Source organism: Telmatherina bonti (assembly GCF_933228915.1).
Source record: "Telmatherina bonti genome assembly, chromosome: 12".
Classification (NCBI taxonomy): Eukaryota; Metazoa; Chordata; class Actinopteri; order Atheriniformes; family Telmatherinidae; genus Telmatherina; species Telmatherina bonti.
Genome location: NC_136610.1, coordinates 34,551,768 through 34,564,267, shown reverse-complemented (window position 1 = coordinate 34,564,267; position 12,500 = coordinate 34,551,768). Strand labels below are relative to the sequence as shown.

General features: G+C 42.5%; 2 protein-coding genes across 4 annotated transcripts in view; one reads left to right on the top strand and one right to left on the bottom strand.

The window, feature by feature from the left end:
• Window positions 1-8,505: 8,505 nt before the first annotated feature.
• On the bottom strand, window positions 8,506-10,169 carry fgf20b (fibroblast growth factor 20b). The gene is made up of 3 exons (XM_079250564.1): window positions 9,842-10,169; window positions 9,563-9,666; window positions 8,506-9,432 (listed from the first exon to the last, which is right to left on the bottom strand). Exons 1-3 carry the CDS (start codon window positions 10,149-10,151, stop codon window positions 9,187-9,189), a joined length of 660 nt encoding a protein of 219 aa, XP_079106690.1. The 5' UTR covers window positions 10,152-10,169; the 3' UTR covers window positions 8,506-9,186.
• Window positions 10,170-10,445: 276 nt separating this feature from the next.
• Window positions 10,446-12,500, top strand: part of micu3b (mitochondrial calcium uptake family, member 3b) — a 31,475-nt gene continuing 29,420 nt past the window's right edge. The window contains exon 1 of one of the 3 annotated variants that reach the window (XM_079250531.1): window positions 10,446-10,593. Coding sequence is in view for 1 of the 3 variants with exons in the window: in XM_079250530.1 (XP_079106656.1) it covers window positions 10,932-11,174 (243 nt within the window). In the remaining 2 variants the exon portion in view is untranslated. Of the gene's footprint in view, window positions 10,594-10,919; window positions 11,175-12,500 lie in introns of those variants that run through there. The other 2 variants (XM_079250532.1, XM_079250530.1) reach the window with 2 other exon arrangements.

Below are 12,500 nucleotides of genomic sequence, written 5' to 3'. Positions count from 1 at the left end.
TATAGATACGGGATACAACACTAATGTTCCGATCATAGATACGCGATACAACCACGATGTTCCGATCATAGATACGCGATACAACCACGATGTTCCGATCATAGATACGCGATACAACCACGATGTTCCGATCATAGATACGCGATACAACAACAATGTTCTGATCACTGATACGCGATACAACCCCGATGTTCCGATCATAGATACGCGATACAACCCCGATGTTCTGATCATAGATACGCGAAACAACACCAATGTTCCGATCATAGATACGCGATACAACCACGATGTTCTGATCATAGATACGCGAAACAACACCGATGTTCTGATCACTGATACGCGATATAACCCCGATGTTCCGATCGTAAATACGCGATACAACCCGGATGTTCCGATCGTAGATACGCGATACAACCCGGATGTTCCGATCATAGATATGCGATACAACCCGGATGTTCCGATCATAGATACATGATACAACCACGATGTTCCGATCATAGATACGCGATACAACCACGATGTTCCGATCATAGATACGCGATACAACCACGATGTTCTGATCATAGATACGCGATACAACCACGATGTTCCGATCATAGATACGCGATACAACCCGGATGTTCCGATCATAGACACGCGATACAACCCGGATGTTCCGATCATAGATACGCGATACAACCCCGATGTTCCGATCATAGATACGCGATACAACCCCGATGTTCCGATCATAGATACGCGATACAACCCGGATGTTCCGATCATAGATACGCGATACAACCCGGATGTTCCGATCATAGATACGCGATACAACCCGGATGTTCCGATCATAGATACGCGATACAACCCGGATGTTCCGATCATAGATACGCGATACAACCCGGATGTTCCGATCATAGATACGCGATACAACCCGCATGTTCCGATCATAGATACGCGATACAACCCGGATGTTCCGATCATAGATACGCGATACAACCACGATGTTCCGATCATAGATAACGCGATACAACCACGATGTTCCGATCATAGATACGCGATACAACCACGATGTTCCGATCATAGATACGCGATACAACCACGATGTTCCGATCATAGATACGCGATACAACCACGATGTTCCGATCATAGATACGCGATACAACCACGATGTTCCGATCATAGATACGCGATACAACCACGATGTTCTGATCATAGATACGCGATACAACCCCGATGTTCTGATCATAGATACCCTCGTCATTCACATTAAACCTTAAGAACCTGTCTATGAACATCACTTCAAGCTATTAACAAGGAAGTATGAAGTAAAATAATATAAAACGTTGGTTGGGCTACTCGAGATACTAGATGTAAACTTATTCACTACAAAATTGTGCATCGGTACTATTATACTTCATCAAAGATGTTTCAGAGGGGCCTGTTGCAAGATAATTTCTGCTGGAAATGTGGCAATGACACTCATCTTCATGCTTTCTGGTAGCGCCCCTTGGTGTATTCTTTTTGGATTAAAGTGATTACAAACTTGGAAAATTTAACTGGACCAACTATTCCTAAATCACCACGACTGTGTCTACTGGGAGACCAGTCTCTTATGCCTCATGGATCTCCAAAGGAACGGTTTGGACTTGTGTTGGCTGGATCTGTTGTGGCTGCAAGACTTATTCTGAGGAACTGGAAGAGTCCCCACAGGCCTCAGATTGAGGATTGGGTTAAACTCATAACGGAGACTGCGTCATTTGAAGCTCTAATTGCTAAACTAAACAATGTCCAGGTAAAAACAGGCCAAATATGGAGTCGTTTTCTGTCATCTATCACATCACATGACTTTGCTTCCAATGTTTAATACCTTTGAATGTGCCATTTTTCTTATTATGTCAAACTGTTACTATTCTCGTACTATGTTTGTTCTTTGTTCACTTGCATAGAAAATCAATAAAACTTTAAAGGGGTGCTATTCTGGTATTTTAAGTTTTCTGAGCTTTCTACAGTGTTACAGCGTTGAATCCTCATCAGACATGTGAACGGCACTGTTTTTTTTTATCACCTAAACGCATGTTTGAGTTTGAGTTTGAGTTCCAGTACGCTCTCCGTTTGGTTTCCATTGCGATGAAAAACGTGTTGTTTTAGAGAGTTTTTTCTACGTGGAAATCCTTGTGACGTCCCGGGGGATAAGGTTCGGTGATTGGTTACCTTCTACTGGTTAACAAGGGCATGTACAAATACATCAGGCGGGTGGAAAACGTGGGATAAAGTTATTTCCAACGATGGCTGGTGAGTTTACCAAAGAGAGACATCCTGCTGCATTCGTTGCTGTGGGTTGCTGTTTTCCACTTCGTTTTCAGGCTCTGATTCAGGTTCCAACATGTAGGGCTGTATGCTATGTGTTGACATTGTAGTTTGTTTTTTTATTGAGTTCATATTAGCCTAATCCTTCTGTTTATGAGATGTTACAATGACTGCGAAAGCAGGTGCGGTGCGCGCTCCCGATGTAGTGCGGTGGCGGGAGGCGGGGCTTAATGCGGAAGAGTCTCAATCCACTCGTTTTGCCCACAGGCTGATCTGACAGCCTACGGAGAGGGTCGGTCTGAAGTAAATAAAGCCATTTGTGACAATAACTCCATCAATCCCAGCCCTTCTGGTCTCAGAAATAAAAATAAATTAGCCTGAAATGCACATAATAGTTCCACTTTAATGAAAAGAAAAAAAAAAGCTATTAACGTTTTCAGTGTATCTGTTGGGATGTTTTGTTTTTAATAACTTTCTACCTGTAAAAATATAAACCTCTAAACAAGCCACAACTTTAAAAATAACGTTGTGAGAAAAATAATGTAATGTAATAATAACGTATTAGTTTTAAAATAAAGTAGAACTAAAGGGAAAATTAGGTAGAAAACATAGGAATCTGTTGACTTTTGAGCAAGAATGCCCTTATATTCTATTAACCGAGGTACATGTATGTTTAAATTTAATTTATTTAACATCAAAACATCCTGATCAAGTTGAATAGTTAAAGAATCTCCTGTCAAAACTCTGTAATCTTCATATTATATAACAACTACATCTCATTTACCCGTTTCTATATGTGTGTTGTTTTACTTTCCACAGATGCTTGCTTGTTATGCCGTTTCAGACTCTTCAGCTTCCTGCAGGTACTGTGTGTTCAGACGTCTTCGGTCGAACAAAAACACTGTCAGTCAGCAACAGTGACTCAAACGCACCGCTACCTCGTTCCCTGTTGGTGCCTTCCTAACTGAGACACCGGTGTCTCCAGGAATGACAGCGCTCCAGCTTCTTCATCCTTTATGTTCTGCACACCTAGACATCACTGTTTACATCACTGTTTTTTTTAGTAATGTCGCCATGGAGATGCAAACACAGCAGCATATTTTCCACTAGAGCTGACAGCTTGCGACGTGGAGTGTCAGTAAATCAGGTATGTTGCTATAATTGCCACTTTAGATGGTAAACCACAAAATCCTCTCAGCTCTGAAGCTAAAAAAAAAAAAAAAAAAGATGCAGGAAGTGTGGGAGATGATTTGGTTCAGGCCGTAAAAGTATGAATGATGGATGGAAGAGCTGGAGGAACAGATGATATCTGGGAACACTGACAGCAGATTTTTTTCCCTCGCTGCAGTCAAATAAAATCCCAAAAGTATCAAGTGGATAACGCTATACTTACACTTCTGCAGTAATCCCTATAAACACGCATGCAGCTAATAATTTGTGCGCACAGCAATTTACTAAGGAATAAACAAACAACAAAGAGCCTGAAATCAATAGTTGCAGGATTGCAGTGACACAAAGCTGCAGACACCGTCCGTGCGCAAACACACTCTTAGAAGTGACCACGGCTTTAAAGCAACAGGTGAGGTTCTTGGCACCTCCCCTGTCGTCCCTGTCGTATCCTTCTAAATATAGAAATTATGCTCTCTGATAATTGGGGGCAACGTATCAACAAAGCCAGCTATATTTCCACCCTCCTCCTCCTCCTTAAGTCATATCCCCAGCTGACAAACAGCAGGGCTGAGATCAGAGCCTGAGTGTTGAGGGAACACCTGCGCTGTCTGACCCGGCTGTGAAGATAGACGAGGAAGATCACTGGCTTCCACACCTGCCTGTGGTTCTGTGCCATTTAAACACGCACACACACACACACACACACACACACACAGTTTGGTTTCCTCCACAGGCCTTAAAGGCCTCCTACTGAGGAGGTGGTGAAATTCAGGGAGCGGCCAGTGTGAGACGGCCCTCCGGAGCGGGTGCGGATGAGGGGTTTAAGTGTTTTCACCTGCAGGAGGAGGAACAAAAGCTTCTGTCTGTTCTGGATAGACTCTAAAAACACGGGTTAAAGCGACGCCAAAGAGCACTTCAGGTTGCACCAGTCAGGATTCCCAGTAACTGTCCAGAGCAGGCGAAGGCGAGGCAGGTCGTAGAGCACAGGTGTGGACCTCCAGTCCTCCAGGGCCGGTAACCTGAAGGTTTTTGATGTCTCCATGCTCCAACACAACTGACCAACACCTAAAAACAGGTTAACAAGAAGCCGCTGGATGCATTTGATTCGAATCAGCTGCGTTGGAAGAGGGGAACAACTAAAACCGGCCCTAGAGGACCGGAGTTTGTAGAGAGTCCTGCAAGTTTTAGATGTTTCCCAGCTTCATCTCACCTGACTGAAGCAAAAGAGTCGCTGAACAAAACTCGATAAGTTGTTTATTATTGTGATAAATGTGTATTATCAGTTTGATCACAGTGAGACAAATCAGTTTACTGGATAACAGTTCAATGTTTAGTTGCAATCTGATTTGGATTTAATTAGATTTGGGATCAACGATTGATATGAAACTACGTCACAGATGATTTAACACGGATATTTCTGTTTATATCAAAATCACAGAAAAAAAGTAGAATATCATTTTTACTGCTGAGATTAAACAGACTAAAAATACACAAAAGTGCGCTGACTAAAAATAAATGACGTGTCAGAGGAACTTAAAATCCAGGCATTTTCAAAATAAAAGTTGATTTGTTAGATTACATCAAACCAAATCTTTGCGTTTTGTTTTACTACGTCACAGCTGATTTAACACGGATATTTCTGTTTACATCAAATTCACAGAAACAAAGTAGAATATGATTTTTACTGCTGAGATTACACCTTTAAATTAATCAGTTAAATAAAAATAAACAGACTAGAAATAAACAGGAAATTACGTGTCAGGGGACTGAAAATGCAGCCATTTTCAAAATAAAAGTCTGTTTGTTTGATGGCATCAGACCAAAATCTTTGCATTTTGGTTTGATGTCGTTGGATTGTTCACCACATGATTGATAGAAATATAGATGCAAATCGATGTATTGCTACATTCCTGATTTTAAACAGGCGTGTTAGAGCAGAAAAACATGTAAAACCTGCAGGACTGCAGTTCTCTGGCACAGAACTCGCCATAACTCCGGTCTAAAGCGGTGATAACACAAAACTTTAGGCTCTTTTGGATTCACAGCAACAAGAAAAGCAACAAATAAAAAAATAAAATGTTATTTACTTTTTCCTGGCCCTGTGATGGACCTGTCCAGGGTGTACCCTGCTTCTCGCCCAGTGATTGCTCTTCCTGAAATAAAGTGTCATCATTATTAATAACACAGTAATGTAATAAAGGAGCTTCTCCTTACTTGGAGTAAGTGGTTTGGAAAACGTCTTTTTCCCCAGTCAGCTTGTAGAGCAGGCGTTGGTCTTTGCAGAGAAAATGTCAACATTATGTTCTATGATCTGAGTGAGATTTAGTGCTTCAACTGCATCATTGATGCTCACATTCATCCTGGAAGTGTTGCACAGAAGCAGCATGAGATGCATGCAGAGCAGAGGGTTTTTGCACACTCCGGGAAGCACCAATCCTAACATGTAGCAGGGAGAAACTCGGCTGACAGACTACCAAGCGTTGGCATGAGAACGAAACCCAGAGCCGTTATATGGGAATATAAAAATAAAAAGATGAGACCGGTACGGTTTGCCTTTGAGTTTCTACCAGTTTCTCCACACAAACAAGGTGCCGTGTGACAGCAGAGACTCTGCTGGTTGCAAAGACGTCTCTTTCATCACTTCAGGACAAAAACTCTATTAGGTATCCGGCCAAAGTCATAGCTTGTGTCTGGATTTTTACTGTTTTAAGATAAAAAAAATATTATTCCAGCTCTAAAGGATTCTGTTAATGTGTTTCCATGGAGATGGAGGCCCTGCTAGTTTCCATGGAGATGGAGGCCCTGCTAGTTTCCATGGAGATGAAGGTCCTGCTAGTTTCCATGGAGATGGAGGTTTTACAGTGAAGTATTCGTTCTTCCTACCACATACTACACTTCTTTCTGGATCCTCATGGTGTTTCTAAGGTGACTTTGGGACTATTCCTGGATTCCCCTGACTCTACAGGGGTGTCCATCATCGGCTTCCTGACATATTTACCTGAGACATGCAGGTTTACTTTTAGCTTCTACTTCAGCAGTTCCTTGTCAGATGTTGCCTAGATGAACCAGGCTGCTGTCTTCTGCTTTTTATTAAAGTAAGGTGGTTTTCTTTCGGGAGAAAACCATTTATATGTTCCAGTGTGTTCCAGGTGAATGTACTCTCACACAGTAACACACATCTTGATTCTGACCCGCCCGGAGAAACCGCACATGTCTCAGGTCTGTTGAGACCAGGACTCTACATGCAACCCTCGTAGTTTATTTTGTTCGTTATGTCAGACAAGATGCAGAAAAATAAGCATCATGAAGAAGAGGAAGATTAATCTTCACCAGTAACAAACCCACAGCTGTTCCCTTTACTTTGACCCCTGCTGTTGCAGAGATATGTTCATTTAATTCTAGGAATGCAGTTTTTAAGAAGGTCTAAAGAATAAGCAGGAGGTTAAAGCAACGCCAGAGTTTTTCTGGAGCTAAGCATCGTTCCAAAAACAAGCGGCAGACGTCTCTATCATGTCATAAAAAGGCTTGTTTCCTGGACAGATGGAGGGGGGGGGTCCACATGAGCGCAGGTTGTAATATGCTGCGAGATGCTGCCATTAATCCACGGCAGGAGCGTGTTGATGTTCAGGTGTGCAGGCGGGAAAGTCCCACAGTGTCGTTCTGCAGACAGGAGAGAGTTGGCAGCAGGGTTGACTATCCGTATTAAGACATACCATTGGCACACCCTCTCTCTCTCCAACACACACACACACACACACACACACACACACACACACACACACACATGCTCAGATCGCACACTGACTGAGCTTTCATGCTTCAGCAAAGATCTGCTCCCAACCGTGGAGGAAACAGTGTGCAGGCATGAGATAGAGGCTTCTACAAGATAAATTCAGCTCCTGGTCACCTTAAAGCAAATGTGGCTTTTTTTTTCATCATTTAACCCTTTCATGCATGAATTAATAATAAAAAAAAAAAAACACCAATGCATTTCTTTTTTAAATACAGTATTTTACCTCTACAGACATATGCAATGGTACTTTTTTGTTTATTAGTGATATTTAGAATTCACCACAGTTTATGATTTATTTTAATGTAGTCTATAAAATATTATATGATCATAATTATATTATGTAAATAATCTATCAAATATTGCTGTATCGTTTTCTTTTCTTATTTATTCTGTTAAAACTTGCATTATTACATTCTGCTGAATTACATCATATATTTATTTATTCTCCAGTGAGTGGAAACGTGTTGGATGACTCACTAACATCCACTGAAGTGGTTCATCTACAAAAATACCACCAATATTCATAAATATGCAAGAAAAAAGCTTATTAATAGGTGTGCACTGTATGGCCACTATGCATAAAAGGGTTAAAATATAAATATTAATCACTTTTTTTCTTTGATACGTCTTTAAATCAGCGTATAAATCCCACTTAACATCCTGTCATGATGTCCTCACATTGTCTGCAGGGGTTTCTTCATCCTTATCACCCTGACCTCCACTTTTTATACATCTGCTGAAGTTGCAGGGCCTCAGCTAAAGGTCAGATTTTTATTTGGCCCTGGTGGCGTTGTTGCGTGGCCTCGCCGTTCCCTGCATTCAACAGGGAGGCTTTGAAGTTTTATGCGCGCATCAAGCTTATACGCTTCTTCTCTCGGCGAAATGGCGTCCATAAAAAAAGACAACACTCATCTCGTAAGCGGGTTTATATGTTTAAACTGAAAGGCAAAGTCAACCCACTAAAGTACACGTCTGTTCAAAGTCTGTTAAAAGTTTTAAAGTTTGCTTTTTTTTCTTTTAAAGAACATAGAGCGCAGGTGGATGCAAAGGGAGAAAGCGTCCTAAAAGCTGACAAAATGAAAGCCTCTTGATGCAAATTTTGAGAAATTTATTGTTTGTTTTGTCATTTTTTTAAACTTCAGATTCTGTTGAGAAGACATGTAACAGTGGTGTGGTCTAAATTAGCTGTTATAGCAAAGAAAAAATATACAATGTGAGTTACAGTTGCCACATTGCGATTAAAGATACATGTCAGATGCTGAGATCTCTTCAGAGGTTTGCAAATATAGATTAGATTTTTTTTAAAACTTTGTTTTAAGAATAAAAGAATACAGTTTCTCAGTCTTAATATAGTTGATATAGTTTCTAGTGGTTTCTCTATTATTGCATGATTCTACTTGTAAAAATATATTCTCAAATAAATAAATATATAGCATAAATATGTGTATCTAAAACAAATAAATAAGCTTTTACACTGTTTTCTTTCCCCAACAGGTCTTGACAGGTAAGAAAAAAAAAAAGAAAGAATTCCTTCAAAGTCCTTTTTGAGCAATCGGTGACTCTCTGACACGGAAATGGTAAAAAAAAAAAAAAAAGGACAGATTCCCACCGACTCCAGCCAGCTGACGTCTCTGTCCAACAGAGAGGGATGCTCTGCGACGCTCCACGCTTGCCTCCTATTCCACGCAGGTACTTTTTAGGGTTGTTCGGCTTCTGGAACAAACGAGCCCCTCATGCCGAGACATTCTAGCTTGTCTGACTGCTGAGAGATGGCTCCAGTGCATTCCTACAAGAGGCCCCTCCGGAGCCCCTTTTCCCTGCTGGTCCGCCAGCCTGCACCGGCCTGGTTCTGGCCGTCGTCCCTCTTTCTGCTTCCCTGCCTGCCAGGGCTTTTAAAGCAGCTTTTTCCTGATCTGGACCACCAGGTTCCCCGCGCCTCAGCTGTGTCTCAGGATATCCCTGTACAGCTCCGGCACACGGTCTGGATCCACAGGTCTGGGCAAGAAGTGCGTAAATTTCTGGTGCCTCCTGGATTTTGTCCCATCCCTGGGCGTCCCGTCTTTATTTAATGCCACAAAGTACCGTGGCTCTTTGTCGCCGTGTTTGTAGAGGTTGGATGAGTATGTGTTGTACCAGTTCTCCTCGAACTTCTCCTTGAAGACACATTCAGCTGTGAGCTTTTTCTGAAAAGACAAAAAAAGGCAAAGCATTGCGTAAGAATTTAACTTGCATGTGAAATTTAATTTTAATTTAATGTTCAAATGAAACGCGCTGCAGGGGGTTAAAAGGAAGAACTTGAACGTGAGTACTTACAGAGCCATACAACTCCCCTTTGTCGTTCATTCCCAGGTAAAGTCCACTGTCCACTCCTCTAATGCTCATCAGTCCAGCAGCAAGGCTTATGAATTCCAAAATACCTGCAGAAGAATAACACAATTGTTCTGTACAGACCAGGATAGAGATGAAAGAGTCAAATCAAAGAAGCTCAGTTCCAGCTCTGTCAGTAATAAGTACTTTTTAATTAAACTAAAGTACTTCTTTCTCCACTTCATCATGGCTCAAAATGTTCCAAATAATCATCTCAGAATTTACCAAAACGACTGTGGTCCTTCCTAGTGCCCTGCACCGTGCCATCCGGGAGTATTTCCAGATTAAATCCAGTCCTGCAGTACAGCTGTCTCCTCCTGAGAATCCCTTTCAGGTGCGGGAGATCCGTGCTCCTGTCCCCCGGGACGAGGTGCTCCCCCAGCACCACGCTGTCCCCCAGGGGGGTCAGGAAGAAGTGGGACCCGACGTGAGAGACGCCGTCGATGCCCTGCAGGACGTTGCCAACTTCCCCGAGAGTGGGAGCAGAACCAGCAGCAGAACCAGCAGCAGGAAGAGCAGCAGGAAGAGCAGCCATCGCGTCAGGGCGCAGTGGGTAAAGTTCAGTGAGGAGGTCCGGTGGGAGCGCTCTTGCGTCGTTGCCTACCTGGTTGTCCCTTACAACATGTTTACGCCTCCCCCCCGCCCCCCCCACCCCCGTTCCTCCGTTACAGAGCCGCACGAGGACACGCCAACCCGCAGATTTCTCCCCCTCCAGACACAAAACACTAAATCTCAGCAGCTTGCAGCGATTTGTCCCCGCTCATCAGCTGGAGGTTATTGCAAGCCACACAGCGCGCGTGCTGCATACCTGTCCACAGCGGACAGTCTCACTGATGCAGAAGAAGAAGGAGGGAGGTGGGGGGAAGTCTCAGTGGTCGTGAGGGCTCAGTAAACGCTGCAGTGCAGGTGAAGGAGCTCGTGGAGCTTTGCGCTGGAAGTGTCCGGGCTGGAGAGGCAGGTGCAGGAGCGCAGGACTGGTAATGGGCGGGGCGGGGACAGTTTAGACGTGTCCTGGCAGGGTTTCTTTTTTCCTTCTGAGGCAGAAAACTGGAATTAATGGGGTTTTATACGCAGCAACGTTACTTAGAAATGAACATTTATGCTGATAAAGCTCCATAACAGCGAGTTATTCCACGTCACGGCGGCGTAAAGGCAGCGCCTTACATATTCACTTAACTTCTACATGACTGCAACCTGAAATATCCACGGCATTTCTCGCGAGCTCGGAGCACCAGCAGCTCTGACTGGCTGCGCGCCCGTGAACGCGCATGTGCGTGCGTGTGTGTTATCGGTTACGACACCAGTGTAAACAGTCATGGCCGCGCTGCGCAGACTGGTCCCGCCGCTCGCCAAAGCCACCAAAACCGGGACGTCTGCGACGGGGAAGCAGCAAACACACCTGAAGGGGGCAAAAGCCATGAAGGTGGTCGCAGCCGGCGCGTGCGTCGGTGCCGTGGCCGCCGTTTATTACCACTGCGGGGGTCCGGGACTGACGAGGAGCCACGTCGAGGCTCCGCTCGTGCGTCTGGCGCTACCGGCGGTCTCCGCCGCCGATAAGGTACGGTGGGGACCTGAGGGGGGGGGCTTTAAGTCTTGAAAAACAGGCTGAGTAAAGGTAAACAAAACCAAACAAACAAACAAACAACAGGCTGCAGCCACCGTAAACAAGGCAGAAAAACGTCTCCGTAAATTAGAAGCGCGTGAGCTTGGTTCTGATCAATAGGCGCTGATTATTGGGAGCTATCCGCGACCTTTGGTGCTGAAATGGCAAAATGGTCAAAGCCTCAGAGGATCATGTGACCTAAACTAGCGGCCATACTTGCAGGTTTTGTTTGCTTTTGCAGTGTGTGTGAAATGTGTGTTTTCTACATAATTTCTAAAAGATTAAAACACTTTCAGGGAGTTTATCTTACAATGTTTACATTTATGTTCCCATTTTCCTCACATGATGAAATGAGCACAGGAGGAAGGATAAACATGTATGTTCCTCACCAGTTCTTGTATATTTCACCACACACAACCATTTATTCACCCATTTCCCCCACTATAATATACACTAAAGCACAGTTTCTGGACTGAAACCCAGACATTAAACTGATGCTTTATCAATATGTTTATTTAAAATTAGTCTTTAAAAGAATTTACATGTTTTAATGGTGCTTTAATCTGCCTGTTGAGATTATTCCATCATTTTACACATGAAACACAGTTTTTAAAGTGAATTATACCCTCCTTTTCTCTTTCGACATGACATTTCTAACTTTAAATCACATCTGCATATTTTTAGAGTATGTATTCTGAGGAATAGCGAATGTGTGGTCTCTGTATCCTGCATTATTTCTAAATATAAGATTGTCTGCATCATATTTGATTATATAAAACCTTTGTATGTCTTCACACCCTCACACGGTGACTCTAATAACGGTGCATTTAATGCACAATATAGAATATATAATGCTTTATGGTTTCGCATATGTATTGAAGGATTATAAGGAATATTTTTTACTAGTGATGCATGCATATTATTTGTTGATAGCATAAATTAAAAGACAGAAAATTGATGGTAGACTTTAAGAAAAATGTAATTAGATAATTTAAATTTTTTACAGAAGTGGACAAAATGTTGCATTGATGACACACGTTTTATTGTAAATTTAAAATGCTGAAATATTTTAAGTGGAGCAGGAAGAAAGTGGCGTTACAGTAAATCCTCTGGCAGGACTTTACGTATTGGTTTAAAATGCATCTTCAAATAGATTTCCTTTATTTTTGACAGGATCTAACAATGTATTTATCTGACAGTGACATAAAATGAATAATGGAGAAAACTGTAGAAAAAAAAGAGATACTTTTTTTTTTTTTTTTTTTTTTTTTTTTGGCCTGT

Coding starts and splice junctions, on each gene's coding strand:
- fgf20b (XM_079250564.1), bottom strand. CDS start 10,151: ATGGCTGCTCTTCCTGCTGCTCTTCCTGCTGCTGGTTCTGCTGCTGGT. Junction 9,667..9,841: donor GAAGGACCACAGTCGTTTTG/GTAAATTCTGAG, acceptor ATTCTTCTGCAG/GTATTTTGGAATTCATAAGC. Junction 9,433..9,562: donor AAGGGGAGTTGTATGGCTCT/GTAAGTACTCAC, acceptor TTGTCTTTTCAG/AAAAAGCTCACAGCTGAATG.